Source organism: Mercenaria mercenaria, chromosome 3, assembly GCF_021730395.1.
Source record: "Mercenaria mercenaria strain notata chromosome 3, MADL_Memer_1, whole genome shotgun sequence".
Lineage (NCBI taxonomy): Eukaryota > Metazoa > Mollusca > Bivalvia > Venerida > Veneridae > Mercenaria > Mercenaria mercenaria.
In genome coordinates, this window is record NC_069363.1 from 92554206 (window position 1) to 92574577 (window position 20372).

Here is a 20372-nt window from a genome sequence, read left to right on the forward strand (position 1 = left end):
GGGGGGGGGGGGGGGGGTGCGAACTAAAAAAAAATACTTTCACTTTTCGACAAATTTGCATCAGTATTTCGCGAGATAAATACATATAATCAAAAAATTTACAACAAAAAAGATATCGCTACATGCATGCTCCAAATTGTAAACAACAACAACAACAACAAAATGCGAAATTGTAGGCCTACCTATGGTGTTATTTTGTATTTCCAACTAAAAATACAGATTGTGTTTTACATAAAGATTTAACTTTTTAAACATACTGCAGAGACTTCATTTATAAGACTAGTATCATTTACATGTATCTTTATTGAAATTCAATGGCATATGTACAGAGGAATATGCATGAAAAAAACAATTTATACAGAATGTTAAAAAGCATATTAAGCATAGTATGACTGGAACTATGAAAATCAGTATCAAATGTTCTCTCATGTAACTACGGACACAAAAATCTATATGTTAAAATGACAAATATATCATCGGTGGCGACACTAATCCATTTAAAAGCATTAAAAATGATAAAATAGTATTAAAATACATTCATATCATAATATACTGTCTCAGTTCATAGCCCACTGTCATTTAACCCGCATTTCCAAATTTGAAGAACTCACATACCGTCACCTCGGCACAAAGTGGTTAACTGCTTTGACATTCAATGTAAGGTTTTTTCCATTTTTTGAACTTAGATACGATTTTTATGCACTCAGGCTCATTTACAGTCAAGAGACACTTTTTATACGTCATTCAGTATTTGGTCTCCAACCTCTAATAAACATGGATATTTTTTGCTGATCGACCAAATTCACTCCACCTAGACAATCCCTTATACTTAATTCTCCGTCTAGCACCTCTGACAGTTTAGCGCCATCAACTCCCATTTGCTTTAGGTGCTCTATTGTTCCTTCCTTAATTCCTATACTAAACAACTCTTCCGCAATTTCGTCAACGTCAAGGCAATGGAATGGCTTTTCGAGTGCTCGTATCTTTCCTTTAGATGTCACATATTCATTAGAGTTCTTCATTTTCTCAATAGCAAACTTCCAACTACACATTCCTTGAGAGTGTTCATCGTTTTCTGACGGAATATGTAACGATTCTTTAGTCGAATCATCTGATACGTGTTCAATAGTTTTATCAATAGATAATTTTTCGTCAGAGTTTCCGTCGTCTGTATTCACCCCATCATCAACTATTTCGATGTTTACGTTTGATAGTTCTTCGCGATATTTGTCTTTTGGTTCACTTTCATCAAAATCAACATCGGGTTCTTTTGTTTCGTTGCATTCAATAACATCACTGTAAAAACTACTATTTTGAAATGTTTCGACTTCAGTATTTCCATCATTACAATGCTCAATAATATCAACATCTGTTTCTATCTCAGTGACACCAATACGCCTAACCCATGTTTTAACAACCGTTTCTTCGTCTATCTTCTCAGTCTCTTCTATTTCAGTATCGTTTTCTTCATTAGATTCACACGATTCAAAATTTAAGTCCAAGGCATTGTCGGTGCAAACTTTATTGTCACTGAAAATGTCATGCTTATCATCAGCAGTTTCTAAAGGTTCACTTACTTTGGAACACCCCATTCCGTCTGAATCGTCACCAGTTGTCAGGTTTTCCGTGATTCCACTACTATCGTCCACATCATCCGTTGCTGGATTTTCTAGCTTTTCATTGGTCGAACTTTCACACGTGGCTGATTTTTTGTCAGTTTCTAGTTTGGAAACAAGTTCCATCAAAGTCTGAATATTTTCATAGACTGGACTTCCGTCATCGATGGTAGTTTCGTCAATATCACGGATAGCCTCACAAGTTGGAAATTTGAAACCTGGCCCAGACTGATTAAGGCATCCCTCTGAAAATGTGAAAGTCGAAGGTCTACGTTGCAATGGCTTCTCTTGCTTATTTTGAGCGCTACTGCTTGATACTTTCGCTGCTTCTGACGGATCTGATAAAATGTTTTTTGGATCTTGTATTTTGGGTACAGCATACTCAAATGAGTCTGAAGATTCGCGCTTTGAGAGAGTTTCGTCACTGACAGAAGATAATGAGCCAGACGATACACCGCTTGTACTGGATGACCTCGGTAATGGCGGTGGCGCCATATCCGGTGCCTGAGTGCTCGGACGTCGGATACCGGAAGCGGGTATATAATCAGGGACTTCCGCACCCGTAGTAATTTGTGGAGGTGCAACCATGTTGACATACGAGCTGATGTTCGTACAAGGAATTGGTGGAGGGATATCAATCTTTTCTTCATTGTCTATACTTGTATCTTCGTTCAAATTTTCTTCTTCGACTTCTTCAAAGAATGTGCCGTTAAATGAGAGTCGCGATCCGCGCCTTGTTGTATATGTTTTGTCATGGATAGTGTTGTTGTTGCCCGAGTCCCTTTTAGTATTGAGGCCAGATTCGAACACCGGTACAGTCAGGTAATTGTTACCAAGGCAAAAACTGACGCGACTGGTGGACATGCATCTTCCTGGCCTGACTGTAACGTCGTCGGGAATATCTACTGAAAATCCTCGTCGTCCCTCGTTTCTACCTTCGACACCCGTTTCACGATGGCTTCTTAGAATATCGGTTATAGAATCGAGGTTTTCGGAGGCAGAGTTTTCATTACCGCCATCATTCTGTTTGAAAGTCTTCAAGGTTTGAATGTTGTTGTTGTTGTTCATGAAGCTGCTGGCATTTGGAGACTGTGGGTCGATGCTGAACTCTTTTCTGGTCCAGTACTCGTCGTCATCATCATCCATGGTGAAATTATAGCACACTTTGATATTTCTCATGTATGTTATGGCTCTTTCAGCGCATATGCTCATAGCGTTTCTGTAGCAAGCGTTTGTTCTCAACTCATTTTTCATAACAGCAACACGAAAACGTATAGCAGACGACACTGGAATTTCCATGAGAATGTTCTTCGTGTTGATCAGAGTAGAAGCAATTATCGAGGTCTCTATCTTGGACGATTCTGCCCTCATTAAACCGGTAAAAGAACACGGTGTCACCGGAAATCGACCGAACACTAGTTTAACGATTCTCGGTGTAAGTTTTCGCGCCACAATGTCACTCATCTGCATCACTTGTTTGTTTGCTTTTCCACTTTTATGCGAAATCTGGTAAAAGATTCCCGTCTGCTCAAAAGGAAGAAGAATTTCACGATCCGACTCATCTCTGCACATGAGAAATTTCTCTGTAATGTATTTCGGTTTTCTAAATAACCTTGTCCTCTTTTTGGTCTCGCCATAGTAGATCTTTTCTTTCGTTAGTATGTCGCCTGGGAGAAAATGACGCTGTTCGTGCTTAAGTTGAGAGTCAGATCTGTCCAGAAGCTGAAGACCATTGATCTTCTTAGTTCCACCAATCAGAAATCGGTCTGTATTTGAGTTGGCAACTTCTTCAACTGTTGTGAAGTGAGGGACGGTGTCGTCTGCTTTGATATTGCCAGTAATTCTTTGCAAAACGGCGAACCAACCTGAAATCATACAGTAATAACGTCAAGTCTAATCTTGCACGTGACAATTGTAAAATTGACTGTTTACATTTGTGGACAATTCAGAAAATGTTCTATTTCTAAGTATAAACTGAAGAGAAGTTTCATTTCTAAATGAAAAATGAAGATTTTTTTGCAATAATGAACAAGTCATGTGGAAGAAAAATTCCCCTTTTAGATGTAGAATTCTGTCAAATGAGTCACGTGTCAACTGTAAAATTGACTGTTTACATTCTGTCAGTGTGGACGAATTCAAAAACTGTTCTGTTTCTAAATTTAAACAGAAGAGAAGTTTCATTTCTTAATAAAACAAGAGCTGTCGGAGGACAGCAACGCTCGACTATTCAACAGCCTTGTCAATTGAATAAAGACAAAAGTCGAAAAAGGGGCATAATTTTGAAAAAAAGAAGCAAAATAGAGTTATGGAACCTGTGCATTGTAAGTCAGTTGATCACAGTGAATAAGTGTGTGATGTTTCGATCCATTCCCACAGGTGGTTACTGAGATACCAGCTTACATACAAAAACTTAACCAAATTGGGACGCGGACGCGGACGCATGGGCGAGTCCAATAGCTCTACTTTTCTTTGAATAGTCGAGCTAAAAATGTTTTTTTGTATGCTTAACCTGTGAGAACACATAATGCGCACTAATGAACAAGCCATGCGGAAGAAATTTCTCCCGTTAGATGTAGAATTCTGTCAAATAAGGAAGCTGTCCTGCTGGTTTGCGGACACTCAGCTGTCTGAAATAACGTCCTGGTATTCCCCCACCATTGACAATGGAAAGTTGCTATATCAGTTAGATTGTGTCCGTGTAATAGAAGAAAACTGATTACATTTTTTTCACAAATAATGTACCTTTATAATCCTCCGGTATAAGAAGGGATTCTCCGACCTCGTTGTATTTCTCGTCCTCAATATGCAGAGACCTTGCCACTACTTTCTGAAAGTACCAACACCAAAAATACTTTATAGTTCAACATATTCAACTTTTCGTACGTTTTGTATTCGATGCCGTCAAGCGCAGTGACGGATCGGTTTACTATTACATACGTAACATGAATTATAGTTGGTGAAACTAAAACAATTATAAACTACAGAATCGCAAGTTATTTTCTCGTGGAATAGCGTACCGACTCGGATTGCCAAATGCCCATAATGTTCATTAGGAAGAGTGCCAACGAAAAAAACGAGCTCTCGTTTGGTTACTATGAAGTTTAGCGAGATCTCGCTCTTTGTTCTCATAAGAGCTTCTATTTTATTGTTTATGGATATTTGTGAAACGAAAAATAGTACCTGTATGTTCCTCTTCTTGTAAAGCAGCAGAGGCTGTGAAAGGTCAAAGTTGAACTCGTGGAAGGGTATCGGCTGGCACGTGCTATCGTACTGTGCTACCACGGGCAGCAGGTGCGACTCGAGTAACTCCGGTAATGTGTATGAGCCCTCCTCGAATGTCAAGGTCGGTCGTTCTCTAGGATGGACGAACTCTCCTTGTCCAATGTCGAAGCGGTCCATGACTCAGAATTACACATTAAATCTGAAATGTAAAATAAAATTGACAAATTTTGTACAGAAAGTAATGCCTTTCTCACTTCAAACTGTACCGCAATTTATATGCATCAAACTATCTAAATTGAAGTTAATTCCATTTTACAAATGTCATATGCATCTAAACATTAGAATACGAACGATCTACTTATCACATAGTGCGACTAGACAGTCTAACATAAACATCGTGTTTTGTAACTGAAGCAGTTATCAAACTTTAACACTATAAATCATGGTTTGTTTCTTTCAGTTATTTTATCATGCAAATTTATCATCACAGTTGATTCATATTCATACCGTAATGATATATTTTTTCTTTTCTTTTTTCCGTTCTATAGTTATGATTTATCGTCTATATTGTTTAAACATGGCCAATAGAAAAGTACCGTTTGTACAGAATTAAATCTCACCATTTTTTTTTAACGAATAAATAAACATTTCACTGTTATGTGCTCTTTATAAGTCCATTGAGAATTGGCAATGCACTTGTGTTTAATTGTTTTATTTGTAAACACTTTGTATGAGTATGTACAATAAACATGTCTACTATACAAGTAATTCTTAGCTGCAAGATAAACACACATATTGTCAACTCTTACCATGCTAATTTTCGATAATGAACTTGTCCATCTTTCAGTTTGAACAGTACCATTAACTGCTAAAAGAGGTGCTTACCAAAACGATACTGGCTAATGGCGAAAAGGGCAGATCTTAACCAGACTGCATGCTGATCAAGATCTGCACTGTTCGCAAAGGCAAAATCATTTGTGCCAAGCATGATAAGTGTTAAAATCTTATTGCCTATATGTCATTTTGTTAACAATGTTTGAAACCCGGCAGAAAATATAAAAGTACGTTGTTGACGTTGTGGTCAGTATGATTTCGAATAATTTCATGCATCAACTTGCACTTTCTAGGAACAAATAAGAACCCGTACTAAAATTCCCTGGGCATCTGATTAATGCTAGATGCCATTAAGAAGTTGTTGTTTTTTTTCGTAATCTGGTTGTAGACCCGAGACAGAATTTTCAAACGTAAAGGCAAGTAAAGCGCAATTCAAGTATTGATAAGATTGTAATTTTATTTTTTTTTTCTCAAAAAGAGTTTTCTTTTACCGAGATTGATCGAAAAATAGTCATTATCAAGGTAGGGGCAGTACCAGGGTTTCTACATGTGCAGATGTCTGCAACTATTGTCCAATGGAAACGTTAAGCAGATTTTTAAAATTAAATTGAAGCAATAACAAGAGCTGTCACTGGAGACAGCACACTCGACTATTTCGATGCTGAATAGTGAAATAGGGCACATCTGAGGAAGCTGGACTTATCACTCGAGTGTTAAATGACCCCAGTGTGGATGACAATATTAAACAATAGTTTAAGTCTGAGTCTATAATTGTATTTAAGCAATGTAAGAGGTAGAATGAAAGTGTACGTATGAAAAGAAGATTCATGGACTATTTCTGCAATAGTAATGCACCATGTATCATATTATTTGGCTAATATTGTGGAACTACTATTTTAAGTTTGAATCAAATCAATGCAGTAATAACTGAGATAGAGGAAAAGTGCATTACAACTTTCACTTTAAATTCAAAGTAAAAAGGGGGAATAATTTATAAAATTTCAGTACCAGAGTTCTGGTACTTGTGTCATATGATGTAGGTGATGATGTGGAACAATCTTTAAAAGTTTGAATTAATTCCTTTTAGTAGTAACAGAGATATGATGAAAAGGCATCAAAATTAAACTGTAATTCCAAGTAAAAAGAGGGCATAATTCATGAAATATTGATGCAAGAGTTATGGCTCTTAGATGATACGATCTGGATGATAATGTTTGAATCAAGTCCATCTAGTAATAATAGAGACAGACTGAAAATGCATCAAAACTTTAACATGAAACTTTAAGTAAAACGGGTGATAATTGATGAAATATTGGCACAAGAATTATGGCCCTTTTGTCCATTTTTGTAATAGGTTTACTTTACACAGACACACTTATAGGTCATATGGCGACTTTCCAGCTCAAGCTGATAGTGGAGGAAGACCCCAGGTGCCCCTCCCTGCATTATTTCATCACGGGCGAGCACCTGGGTAGAACCTTGTGTCATATAATGTGGGTGATGATGTGGAACATCCGTTATGAATCAGGTCCTTTCTCTAAAAACGGAGATAGAGTGGAAATGCATGAACGTTAACCTAAAATTCTAAGTAAAAAGGGGGAATAATTGGTGGAAAATTGGTGCCAGAATTATGGACCCTGTGTCATACGATGCGATGTAATTTGATGTGATGAAGTTAAACAACACCTTTAGTTTGTTTAATTTTGAATCAAATCTACAAAATGTATTTAGTGATAGCAGAGAAAGATGTGAAAGTATGTGTGTGTGTATGTGTGGCGGGGGTGGGGTGGGGTGGGATGGGGTGGGAAGGGGGTAATTCTTGAAATATTGGTGCAAAAGTTATGGCTTTTGTGTCATATGATGGGATGATGATGTTCAATAACTATTTTAAGTTTAAAGTAAATCCATCAAGTAATAACAGAGATAACGAGAAGGTGCATCAAAACTTTAACCAAGGTGTGGACGCCGACGCCGACGCCAAGGTGAGTAGAAAATACAAGCAAACTGAATGACAGGCAAGAACATAATTCGATCAAATTGATGTCAGTAATGCATATAAATTTTCTAATACTGATTATATAATTTATGATGCAAAACTACAAAACCCGGAAAAATGCTATCACGCTAATAATCATCTGTAACAGAGTTTGTACCAACCGGATCTATCCTTCACTAACGTCTGTAACAATTCGGTAAATAATAATCCTGAATTCAAAAATATTTAACACTTAGTTTCCCGATCAAATGCACAAAAAGTTTTAAATGAAATAACAATATGGTTGTGAAACTTTTTGGTTTTCTGTTTATATCCACAGTGATAACAATGTGTTTATCATTAAAATCCCCTTCCTTATGAATTGGTATTTTGTCCATTCAGTGATCTGAAGGATACTTGATAATTACATGTACGTGTAAAACTATTTAAGGTATATGCATACAGTCGGACAAAAATATCAGAGGCATATTGAAAGTAAAACGAAAAATTCTTTGACATAAAAATATTATTAAAATGTTAAAATTTTTAAATACTTTTATTTAGAAATTCATCATTTTTCTTATAGTGACTAAGTGATTCGTTTTCTGATAGAGCAGATATGACATGCAAAATATACCAGATTATCTTTAAAAGCATTCTCATCCATCAGAGGTTCGTCAAACTCCCGACTAGAGGTCCATTGTGAACCTGTAGTATGCCGGCAGAATGCTTTACCTATGAGACTCGCGGTATTTCCTGTGCTTGGTGCACAACCTCGCGATCGTATTTAAATAACTATTTTCCTTTACAGTGTGTGCTCATTATGGAAAAAAAAATCATTTCTCAGCGCGGGTGTTCAACAACATTAAGCAATACATACATCACAGTTGCATTTGTAAGCATCTATGTCCGGAATATTGGTTATACCAAAAGCTAAATCAACTCGGATCTAACCGACAAATCATAAACAGGAAACGCAAACTTGTATCACTTGAACTGAATCAGACTCAAGTCTTGATGAACAAGCTGATTTGGATGAAACACATAATTGAGCCGCACCATGAGAAAACCAACATAGTGCCTTTGCGACCAGCATGGATCCAGACCAGCCTGCGCATCCGCACAGTCTGTTCAGGATCCATGCTGTTCGCTAACGGTTTCTCTAATTGCAATAAGCTTTGAAAGCGAACAGCATGGATCCTGACCAGACTGCGCGGATGCGCAGGCTGGTCTGGATCCATGCTGGTCGGAAAGGCAGTATGTTGGTTTTCTCATGGCGCGGCTCAATATGATAACGAAACCCCACGCATTTTGCAAAGTTCCTTATTAATAAAATAAACAATACAGGACACCATCAAAACAGGCTTTAAATCCAAAGGAGATTTAATTTTAGGAGATTTTGGAGGAAAATCTCTGGATTGAAGGAGTGAACGATTTCAGATGCCACTGACTGGTGGGGTTCCACTTTCTTTGATGTGGTGTCATTTGTACTTAGTGGTGCACGAGTTTAGAATAATTACATCCCCTGCAGTGGTCTTTAAAACAATTAATGCACCTTTCTAAATCTTTTTTTTTAAAAAAAGAAGAAAAAATGACATGAATCAGTTCTTGTGTGGATTTTCATTTAGTTGCATGCAATGGTAAACATTTAACCAGTTTTAGCTTGTATAATGCGAGTCAGACGTCTCTAGGTCTAGAGTTGTCTATAAAAAAGAACGTGTTCAGAAAAAAAAATAACTAAAGAAACTGCCAGATTATTTTTTGGTATGGTATACATCCCGCAAACTGTTTAATGTTCGAGTTTGAGTGTAGTTTGACCGAAGTCTCCACCCTTCATTATCAAATCATGAAAATTTGAATATTAGTGCATTTAAAAGAGTTTGGCATGTCAATACAAGAAAATTAAGCAATTAAGGCATCTAGGCCAAAATAACATTTTAAAGTATATGACACGCATCTGTCCTAATTTAGATCTGATTAAGTTGCATGTTCTAAAGTGCAGACATAATTACAAGACTCTATACTTGTACCGAGAGTTAGTCGTCTCTAAGTCTAGATTTATATCATAATTAGGCCATTAAAACGTGTTGAGAGAATAAAAACTGGAGCAAAAAATACAGTTGCATTACTATTACATTGCACTTCCATCACGATGAAATACGACACATCTTCAGTCATATTTTTTTTCGAATCAAAATGCCCTATTACTCTGACTCTAGTGGCAGTGACCTTGATGTACAGACAAAACCCTTGATTTTTAATTTGAAAGTCTGGTTTAAAGGCTATGATCGTGCAAGAAGAAACAAAATGCATTACAAGAAAATGATTTTGCCAAAAATGATTTTGTTGTCGTGATATGGTGGAAACAAAGTGCCTAAACTGTCAACTTCTACTGCAGGAGATCTAATTGTTATCACTCTTACGTCGGCGCCGGGTGTCTGCGTCACAGATTTTTGCATGCAAGCTTGTTTTCCGAAACTGCTACATCAAATGCTTTTGAACACCTCACAAACATTCAACGTCACAGGGCATGTTATAAACTTTGCTTTACATTTTTTTTTTCAAAATTGAAGATTTTTGTGAAATTGTGCCATATAATCTGGTTTCTCATAAACTACTTGACCAAATTCTTTCTAAATCCTAACAGTTTTTCTCCTCCTACAGGGGAATCGAGCTTACATTTTGTCAAAATTGTATACCTTTTGTCTTAATTTTGATGAAAACTTTGTATTTTAGCGGATATCTAAGGAACTACACAGGGTCCACCCAAAATCTACAAAATTTGATAGTGGGATGGGTACATGAATTGCTGGAAGGATAGTCATTACAGGTGAGCTGTCCAAGGTTTTCAGATTCGCTCTATACAATAGGAGAGCTGAGCGCCAACTTATTCTTTTTTCATAAACAGTTACAACAGTTTCGCACATCTTTAAATAAGTCAACAGATCTTGATATGACCCGAAGACTGGAAATGGTATTTTATATTATTTCTTGAATAGCGTTTTATCGCTCCTGTGCCGCTTGTTCAAAAGTTTACACTGTATATTATCAAAATGTGTTGTCCTTAAAAAAGATATTAAATGACCGAATTTCAGTTATTTAACTTAGAATGATGGCGTAGTGAAAACAGTTCAGTTGTCGCTCGGAAAGAAACCAAATACGAAAAATGGAAATTCTTTAATCAAAACATCCCTCAAAGGTTAAGATGCAATTTTAAATGAACTACTGTAATATGCTTAATAGTAACTATACATAGGAACTATTCAGACTAGAATAAGTTTTTACTTACTTTTTCCTTCGCATTTTTTAAAGATAAAGTTATGATCCACTGTGTTTTGCCAACTACGCTGTAGAAAATATTTTTAGTAAAGCTCCTTTAACATAATTACAATAACAAAACCCTTCATCAAATTATAAAATAAAAAAATGTATGTGAGGTTGTGGTGAAACTGGAAGATGGTCATATTTCACTGCCTCTTGACCTACTTGCTGTTACTTCGCAACGATAGAGCAGGAATTGTTTGGTGAGTTGTAAGTACGGGCGTGCATACGTTTCAAGTATTTATATCATTTTACTTCTTCCTGGTCCGGATGACGGAGTTTAGCTATCTGCCAATAGGTTTTGACACTTGCTGCACGTGCACGTTTAATTTACAATTATAGACAAGAGGGCCATGATGGCCCTATATCGCTCACCTGAGTAGAGTTGCTTGCTTGAACAAATTTCTTAGCTAAAGCTTTAAGATCTAGGCCTTCTGGTTTATTTTTAGCAAATTTATGAAGATTTCTCTATGCACAATCAAGTAACCCTGGGACTGGGTCAGTTTGAACTGGTGGGTCAAGATTTGAACAAATTTTGTAGAGGTCCACTAGGCAATGCTACATGTCAAATATCTAAGCTCTAACCCTTCTGGGTCTTTTTTAGAAAATTTTGAAGATTTTTCTATGTACAATCAAGTAACCCCATGGGGCGGAGCCAATTTGACCCCGGGGGTCATGACTTGAACAAATTTTGTAGAAGTCTATTAGGCAATGCTACATGTCAAATATCTAAGATCTAGGCTTTCTGATTTATTTTTAGAAAATTTTTGAAGATTTTCATATGTAAAATCAAGTGACCCCTGGGGCGGGGTCAATTTGACCCCGGGGGTCATGATTTGAACAAATTTTGTAGAAGTCTACTAGGCAATACTACATGTCAAATATCTAAGTTCTAGGCCTTCTGGTTTATTTTAAGAATTTTTTTGAAGATTTTCATAATTATGTAAAATCAAATGACCCCTGGGGCGGGGTCAATTTTGACCCCGGGGTCATGATTTGAACAAATTTAGTAGAGGTCCACTAGCCAATGCTACATGTCAAATATCTAAGCTCCAAGGCTTATGCTTTTTGAGAAGAAGATTTTTTTAAGATTTTCCTATGTACAATCAAGTAACCCATGGGGCGGGGTCATTTTGACCCCGGGGTCATGATTTGAAAAAAACTTGGTAGAGGTCCACTAGGCAATGCTTCACGCCATATATCTAAGCTCTAGGGCTTCTGGTTTTTGAGAAGAAGATTTTTAAGACTTTCCTATGTAAAATCAAGTGACCCCTAGGGCGGGGTCAATTTTGACCTGGGGGTCATGATTTAAACAAATTTTGTAGAGGTCCACTAGGCAATGCTACATGTCAAATATCTAAGCTCTAGGCCTTCTGGTTTATTTTTTTAAATTTTTTGAAGATTTTTATATGTAAAATCAAGTGACCCCTGGGGCGGGGTCAATTTTGACCCGGAGGTCATGATTTGAACAACTTTAGTAGAGGTCCACTAGGCAATGCTACATGTCAAATATCTAAGCTCTAGGGCTTATGCTTTTTGAGAAGAAGATTTTTTAAGATTTTCTTATGTAAAATCAAGTGACCCCTGGGGCGGGGTCAATTTTGATCCCGGGGTCATGATTTGAACAAATTTGGTAGAGGTCCACTAGGCAATGCATCACACCAAATATCTAAGCTCTAGGGCTTCTGGTTTTTCCTTTCGGTTGCCATGGCAACCAGAGTTCTGCATGGAATTCAATTCTTTGAACAATTTTGAAAGGGGGCCACCTAAGGATCATTCCTGTGAAGTTTGGTGTAATTCTGACCAGTGGTTTTCAAGAAGAAGATTTTTTTACAAATTGTTGACGCACGACGGACGACGGACATCAAGCGGTCACAATAGCTCACCTTGTCACTTCGTGACAGGTGAGCTAAAAAGGGGTTGTATAGCATTTCACTGCATATCCAGGATACTGATTTTGCGTAACTACATAATGCAGACGAACGTGTTCTTGTTAAAAATTTAGCAAGCAAGGCAGTTTAACTTATGAGACAGTTGTTTAAAGCGCACATATACTGAAGTCTCAACTCTCCCTGACACCCATATGCCGACCTTATGCCACCGAATAGAAAATAGAGGAATTGAAGCAGACACTAGAAGTGTTATTTTTGCTGTATTAACTAACTCAGAATGTAGACCTACACATTAGCTTGAAAAACTGTTTAAATCAATCTAATGGAATCATTTATGGTGAAAACAATTATTTCCATACCATAACTTCCAGTCTCATACAATGTTATTCGAAAACTGATACACGTGTGTGTTTTTAGGTCTTTTATATGTCAAAACTGAAATTATTCTTAGTTAGGATATGAAATAAATCACTTTCCTCTAGTGCTTTATAATACACACTAACTAGGTTCCTGCTTATTCACGAACTACATAAAATATCATATTCAACCCCCCCCCCCCCCCCCCCCCCCCCCCCAAAAAAAAACAAAAAAACAACAACAACAGTAAATTAACTTCGCAAATAGAATGACTGCTCACTTATCTTAAAATCATTTTAAGTTTGAACAAAATAAAGATATTTATGTAAAGATAATACCTCTGTTATCGTGTAAATCACCAAAATTACAAGCGCAAAATCACAAAACGTCTAGCAGAAAACACTAACTTTTCTGGAATAGATGTCCGCAACTAAACTCAAATTTGTTTTGACTGAAAACATGCCTCGTTAATAGTTGCCCTTTTGACATAATGAAAGTTACGACATGGAAATATAGGAAACTACTCGCAGTTACAAGTGCTGCAATAAACATGACCCTCAAATTCTGGCCGCAAGCCTCAATTAGGGGTGATCCATAAACCGCCTATTACTCGGCGAGTACTTGACGGGGTTTCCTGAAACTTTGATCTTGTATTAACGATTAGTGTTTAATTGGGCTATAATTTGTGAAAATCTGAAGAATACCATCAGACGGCGTGAGAGACTGTCCTCTTATAAAGATAACTGTTTATTTCTGTCCATGTGAGAACCTTTACAGAAATACACTCTTACGACCTATAAATAAAATGTTTGCTATGTTGTTTAAATAAATTTATTAACTAAAACTTGAAATGATAAGGGCATTTTAAATTCATTCAGAGTACACGTATACGGAAAAAAATCTAAATATTTCAAAGTTAACAGATTTATTCGAGCCGCAAATTAATAATAAATCATCGATATTGAAATACACGAATTAAAACATCTTTCTTAAGAAATACAAAAAAAAAACATGTATTTTATTGTGATTTCTTTATATTCACCCTTTAAACAGAGTCGGTACCGACTACTTTTGCGCGCCGGAAGCTCAAATTTGCGACGTCCATGACGTTTAATTTAACAGTACGTCCAATTTACGTCCAACGTGAAGCTTATTCAGTTAAAACAGAAACATGTAACATACCATTGTGAATCTTCGTGGCATCAACATTTTCCGAAAAAAGTTTTTCTAGTGCGGGAATAGTATCTTCATAGTAACTACTATAGTTAAACATGTCTAAATTATTGTGGTTAAGTCAATAGCGTAATTAGGCCATAGAGTATTGATGATTAATACTGTTGGTATTGGTGATCAAACAGGTATAATAAATTGATTCTATGACCTCGAAATAAATATAGATATTCACAATATTTTGTCGTAAATATTTCTTAAACTAAATAACCATAAATATGTTTACAAACATTTAAAAGGGAGCGCGGCTAAACTTACAGCACGTGTAAACACGCATGTTGACTTGTCAGGACTTAAGTGACAATTTTTGACAGGCAATTTTTGTAAAATAACTTCAGAGTGCTTAAAACATCTGTATAAAATTGCAGGAATAGCGTCATATGTCCGTAATACAAATACTTTAAACCAGCATACTGTTCTTTTAGACAGATGTCCAACTGCTAAGAACATCTGTCACATTTATAAGGGATAGTCCTTTTTCTGTTTGTATGGGGTAATGTTTTTCTGTTTTAGTTTTTAGGATACTAAATTTAATATCAAACAATTCGGGGGAGGTGGAATTTACCCGTACATCAGACACTACTGGATAATACGATGACATGTGAACACATGATTTCGCAGAAAGCCATGGTCATTATGGACCAACTTGTATTGTCCGAGGTGAATGCTTTTGAGGAATTGACTGTCACGTATAGACTTACAAAGTCTGAGATCAAATAATCTGTAATAAAGTTTATTCTTTCTTCATACTGACACTGATATTTTCTCAGATAACCCTTTTCCGAGTCTCTAAGCTCAGAGATAAGAGATATTGTTGTTTTTTTTTCTTTCAGAAAGTGCTATTTAAGAGGCTTTTATGGCAGAAATGTACTAACGACTGATGCCAGTCTATGTCACGTATAAAATGTCAGCAAATGCAGTCCATCCAGGCAAATTACTAAAATAATTTATTTTAGGTCGATTGTGAAGGAAGTTCTACAACTTATATTAATCACTCTCGACACCTCATTCCTGATGGAAACCATCGCCACGAGGGTATGAGAGAAAGGCCAGTTTCCCTTTTAATGCTGAGCGCTAAGCAAGGGAGCTACTGGTACCATTTTTCACGTCTTTGGTATGACGCGGCCAGGTATCGAACCCACGACCTCTCACACTCGAAGCGGACGTCTACCACTAGGCTATCGAGGCGGTAAATTACTAGTTCTTGCTCTACTATCGCATATTTTAACACTGTGAACAAGCGAACAATGGTTTGATCAACAAGCATAACCTACGTAGGCCATGCCACAGGAAATATTCATATGAAAAAAATGTTTTAAGTTCACTCCTATATACTTTTAATGTTTAAAAAGTCTAAGGTTCCATGTACATAGATGTGATTTAAAGAAAAATCTGTTAAACAAAAATAACTCCATCACACAGCTATTTTTACCTTTACATGTTGGTCGTTGACATGCCACATGCATGAATCTACGAAGCTTGCATACCGTCAACAATTTGGACCCAGCTGACAAATGAAATGTATTTCAACAAGTAAGAGGGATTGGACAGCTTTAATTATTAAACTGGGCTTCCAAAAATGAAGAAAAGATTGAGAAAATGTGGGAAAACATTTTACTGTCTCATATCATTAAATTTCTTCAAATATATAAATCTCAGACCATTTTTTAGAGGCATGGATCAATTCATAAACAAGAGCTGTCACAGGAGACAGCGCGCTCAACTATTTCGATGCTGGATAGTGAAACTGGGCACATCTGAGGAAGCTGGAGCTGAGCTGTCACTGGAGTGTTTAATGAGAATGAAGATATTGGACAATAGCTCGAGTCTGTGTCAAAAGTATTAAGTAAAGCAAAAAGGGGGATAATTCATGAAATATTGGTGCAAGAGTGATTTTAGCACCTTGTGTGATATGACCTGCGTGATGATGTGGAATAACAACTTCAAGTTTGAAATTAAATCCATTTAGTAATAACTGAGAAATAGTGAAAATGCATCAAAATTAACCTGAAATTCTAAGTAAAAAGGGGGGATAATTCATGTAATATTAGTGCAAGAGTTATGGCCCTTGTGCAATATGATGCAAGTAATGATATTGAGTAACTATTTTAAGTTTGAATCAAATCCATATAGTAATAACTGAGATAGAGTGAAAGTGCATCAAAACTTTAACCTGAAATTCTAAGTACAAGAGGGTCATGATGACCCTGAATCGCTCACCTAAGTAATATGAGCCACATGATTCAAATGACAAACTGATCCTAAAATATAAAGAAAGTAGGTCAGTACGTCACATTCATGGTCACTGAAGGTCAGTTTTAAGATCTGTGTGCTTAACTGTACATGTCGTCCAAATTTCAAGGTTGTATCTTAAAAAACAAGAAAGTAGGCCAGTAGGACAATGTCAAAGTCAGGTGACCCCTAATCACTTGGGGTCATCAGGTAATTGTGATTAAACAGTCTAGGAACTATGATCTGATAATTTTTTAAGTACTTTTTCCTATATAACTCATATAACAAGTGACCCCCCAGGGCGGGGCCTCTTTTCATCAAATGGGTATAATTTGAACAATCTTGTAAGAGATCCACTAGGCAATGCTACACAACAAATATCAAAGGCCTAGGCCTTTGGACAAGAAGATTTTTTAATTAAAAATAAAATCTTGAGACCCAGGGTAACAATTTGAACAATTTTGGTAGTGGACCACAAGGCAATGCAACATATCAAATATCGAAAGCCTAGGCCTTGCAGTTTCAGACAAGAAGATTTTTTTTTTAAAATTCCTATATAAGTCTATGTAAAACTTGAGACCCCCCCCCCCCCCCCTCACCGGGCAGGGCCTCTTTTCACTCCAGGGGAATGATTTTAACAATTTTGGTAGAGGACCACAAGGCAATGCAACATACCAATTATCAAAAGCCTAGGCCTTGCAATTTCAGACAAGAAGATCTTTTAAAAAAAATTCCTATATAAGTCTATGTAAAACTTAAGACCTACCCCCCTCCCCCACCCCTCCGGGCAGGGCCTCTTTTCACTCCAGGGGAATGATTTGAACAATTTTGGTAGAGGACCACAAGGCAATGCTACATACCAAATATCAAAGGCCTAGGTCTTGTGGTTTTAGACAAGAAGATTTTTAAAGTTTCTTCCTATATAAGTCTATGCAAAACTTGGGACCCCCCGGGTGGTGCCTCTTTTCACCCCAGGGGCATAATTTGAACAATTTTCATAGAGGACCATTAGATGATGTCACAAGCCAAATATCAAGGCTATAGGCTTTGCAGTTTGGGACAAGAAGATTTTTAAAGTTTTTCCTTTCGGTTGCCATGGCAAACCAGAGTTCTGCATGGAATTCAATTCTTTGAACAATTTTGAAAGGGGACCACCTAAGGATCATTGCTGTGGAGTTTGGTGTAATTCTGCCCAGTGGTTTTCAAGAAGAAGATTTTTTTTAGAAATTGTTGATGGACAGACGACGCATGACGGACATTGAGCGGTCACAAAAGCTTACCATGAGCCTCTGGCTCAGGTGAGCTAAAAAGTGGGGGTGGGGGGGGGGGGGCATAATTCATGAAATATTGTACCAGAGTTATGGACCTTGTGTCATATGATGTGGGTGATAAGGTGGAACAACTATTTTAAGTTTGAATCAAATCCATTTAGTAATAACTTAGATAGAGTGAAAGTGCATCAAAACTTTAACCTGAAATTCTAAGTACAAGAGGGTCATGATGACCCTGGATCGCTCACCTGAGTAATATGAGCTACATGTTTGAAATGTCAAACTGATGATAAAATATTAAGAAAGTCAGTAGGTAACATTCATGGTCAATGAAATTCAGTTTTACGATTTGTGTGCAAAACTGTGTATGTCATCAAAATTTCCAGGCTGTATCTTAAAAAACAAGCAAGTAGGTCAGTAGGTTAAGGTCACAGTCAAGTGACATCATATTACTTGGGGTCATCAGGTAATTATAATTAAATAGTCTTGGAAATAGGATCAGATGATGTTTTAAGTATTTTTCCTATATAACTCACATAATAACTAAGTGACCCCAGGGCGGGGCCTCTTTTAACCCCAGGGGCATAATTTGAACAATTTTGGTAGAGGACTACTAGACAATGCATCATACCAAATATCAAAAGCCTAGGTCATATGGTTTCTGACAAGAAGATTTTTAAAGGCTTTTCCTATATAAGTCTATATAAAACTTGGGACCCCAGGGCAGGGCCTCTTTTTACACAAGGGGTACAATTTGAACAATTTTGATTGAGGACCATAAGACAATGCTACAAACCATATATCAAAGGTCTAAGTGTTGTGGTTTCAGACAAGATGATTTTTAAACTTTTTTTCCTATATAAGTCTATGTAAAACTTGTGACCCCCGGGGCGGGGCCATATTTGACCCTAGGGGGATAATTTGAATAATCTTGGTAGAGGACCACTAGATGATGCTACATACCAAATATCAAAGCCTTAGGCCATGTGGTTTTGTACAAGAAAATTTTCAAAGTTTTCCCTATATATGTCTATATAAACCATGTGACCCCATATTTGACCCTAGGGGGATAATTTGAATAATCTTGGTAGAGGACCACTAGATGATGCTACATACCAAATATCAAAGCCCTAGGCCATGTGGTTTTGTACAAGAAGATTTTCAAAGTTTTCCCTATGTAAGTCTATATAAACCATGTGACCCCTGGGGCGGGGCCATATTTGACCCTAGGGGGATAATTTGAATAATTTTGGTAGAGGAACACTAGATGATGCTACACACCAGATATCAAAGTCCTAGGTCCTGTGGTTTTGGACAAGAAGATTTTTAAAGTTATTCCTTTCGGTTGCCATGGCAACCAGAGTTCTGCATGGAATTCAATTCTTTGAACAATTTTGAAAGGGGGGCACCCAAGGATCATTCCTGTGAAGTTTGGTGTAATTCTGCCCAGTGGTTTTCAAGAAGAGATTTTTTTAGGAAATGTTGATGGACGGAAGACGGACATTGAGCGGTCACAAAAGCTCACCATGAGCCTTTGGCTCAGGTGAGCTAAAAAAGGGGGGATAATTCATGAAATATTGGTGTGAGAGTTATGGCCCTTGTGCCATATGATGTGGCTGATGATGAGGAATAACTATTTTAAGTTTGAAACAAATCCATCTAGTAATTACAGTGATAAAGAAAAAGTGCATCAAAACTTCAACCAAGGTGGGGACGCGGAAGGACGCCAACACCGGGTCGAGTAGGACAGCTCTCCATACTTCGTATAGTCGAGCTAATAAAAACAAAACACAGAATAGATCTCATTTCTGTAATAGTTTATCAAAAATTAAAGATTAAAATTCTCATAACAAAACAATTTGTTGGATAAGAGCGAGCAGTCAAGTGGTCTGGGAAATAATTCTCCTATATATGCCTTACACTACAATCAAGTAAGTGTTTACTGTGAAATAATTATTATTCCTGGAGATGGCATTCATTTTCGTGGAATAATGCTGTTTATTTTTACTCATCTATTTCCTTGAATTATTTTTTCTACTGTTTACGACTGTTTCTCTCATATTTTATGTAGGTGTGACTGTCTTTTAATAACAAAATCACCTTTCCTTGTTACTTTCACCACGCATTATGCTTTAAGCCAGAATGTATAATGAAAGTAACATAAATCACAAAAATTATCAATAACTCTACCATATAAAAACATAAAAAGCATGTGCAAAATTCTTAAAAACAATGTGCTTCATTATTTATTTGATTTGCAAATCATGTTAAAAGTGCATCAGAATCTTCAGTTTTAAACAGGTCACCTAATCAATGAATACATTCATTTACTTAAAAGACTTTTCAAGCCTCATATTAAATATTCTTGCCTGCACAGTATAATGCCCAAATCATATTAAAGGGAAAGGCAATGTTGTTTTTA

General features: G+C 36.8%; 1 protein-coding gene across 3 annotated transcripts; it reads right to left on the minus strand.

Annotated features, from left to right (window-relative positions):
* Positions 1-283: 283 nt before the first annotated feature.
* On the minus strand, positions 284-13694 carry LOC123524033 (uncharacterized). Of its 3 annotated transcripts, none has more exons than XM_045301904.2 (4): positions 13556-13694; positions 4797-5037; positions 4359-4443; positions 284-3481 (listed from the first exon to the last, which is right to left on the minus strand). In XM_045301904.2, exons 2-4 carry the CDS (start codon positions 5013-5015, stop codon positions 741-743), a joined length of 3045 nt encoding a protein of 1014 aa, XP_045157839.2. In that variant the 5' UTR covers positions 5016-5037; positions 13556-13694; the 3' UTR covers positions 284-740. The 3 variants fall into 3 exon arrangements, with proteins under 3 accessions (XP_045157839.2, XP_045157838.2, XP_045157837.2); XM_045301903.2 differs by lacking the exon at positions 13556-13694 and adding an exon at positions 10937-11106; XM_045301902.2 differs by lacking the exon at positions 13556-13694 and adding an exon at positions 7830-8036.
* Between the last annotated feature and the right edge of the window lie 6678 nt (positions 13695-20372).

What these genes read in the sequence shown, in the direction of transcription:
- LOC123524033 (XM_045301904.2), bottom strand. Translation starts at nt 5,015, where the DNA reads ATGGACCGCTTCGACATTGGACAAGGAGAGTTCGTCCATCCTAGAGAA. An exon ending in ACAAGAAGAGGAACATACAG is followed by an intron (nt 4,444 to 4,796) that starts GTACTATTTTTC and finishes TGGTACTTTCAG; the next exon opens with AAAGTAGTGGCAAGGTCTCT. An exon ending in TATACCGGAGGATTATAAAG is followed by an intron (nt 3,482 to 4,358) that starts GTACATTATTTG and finishes GTATGATTTCAG; the next exon opens with GTTGGTTCGCCGTTTTGCAA.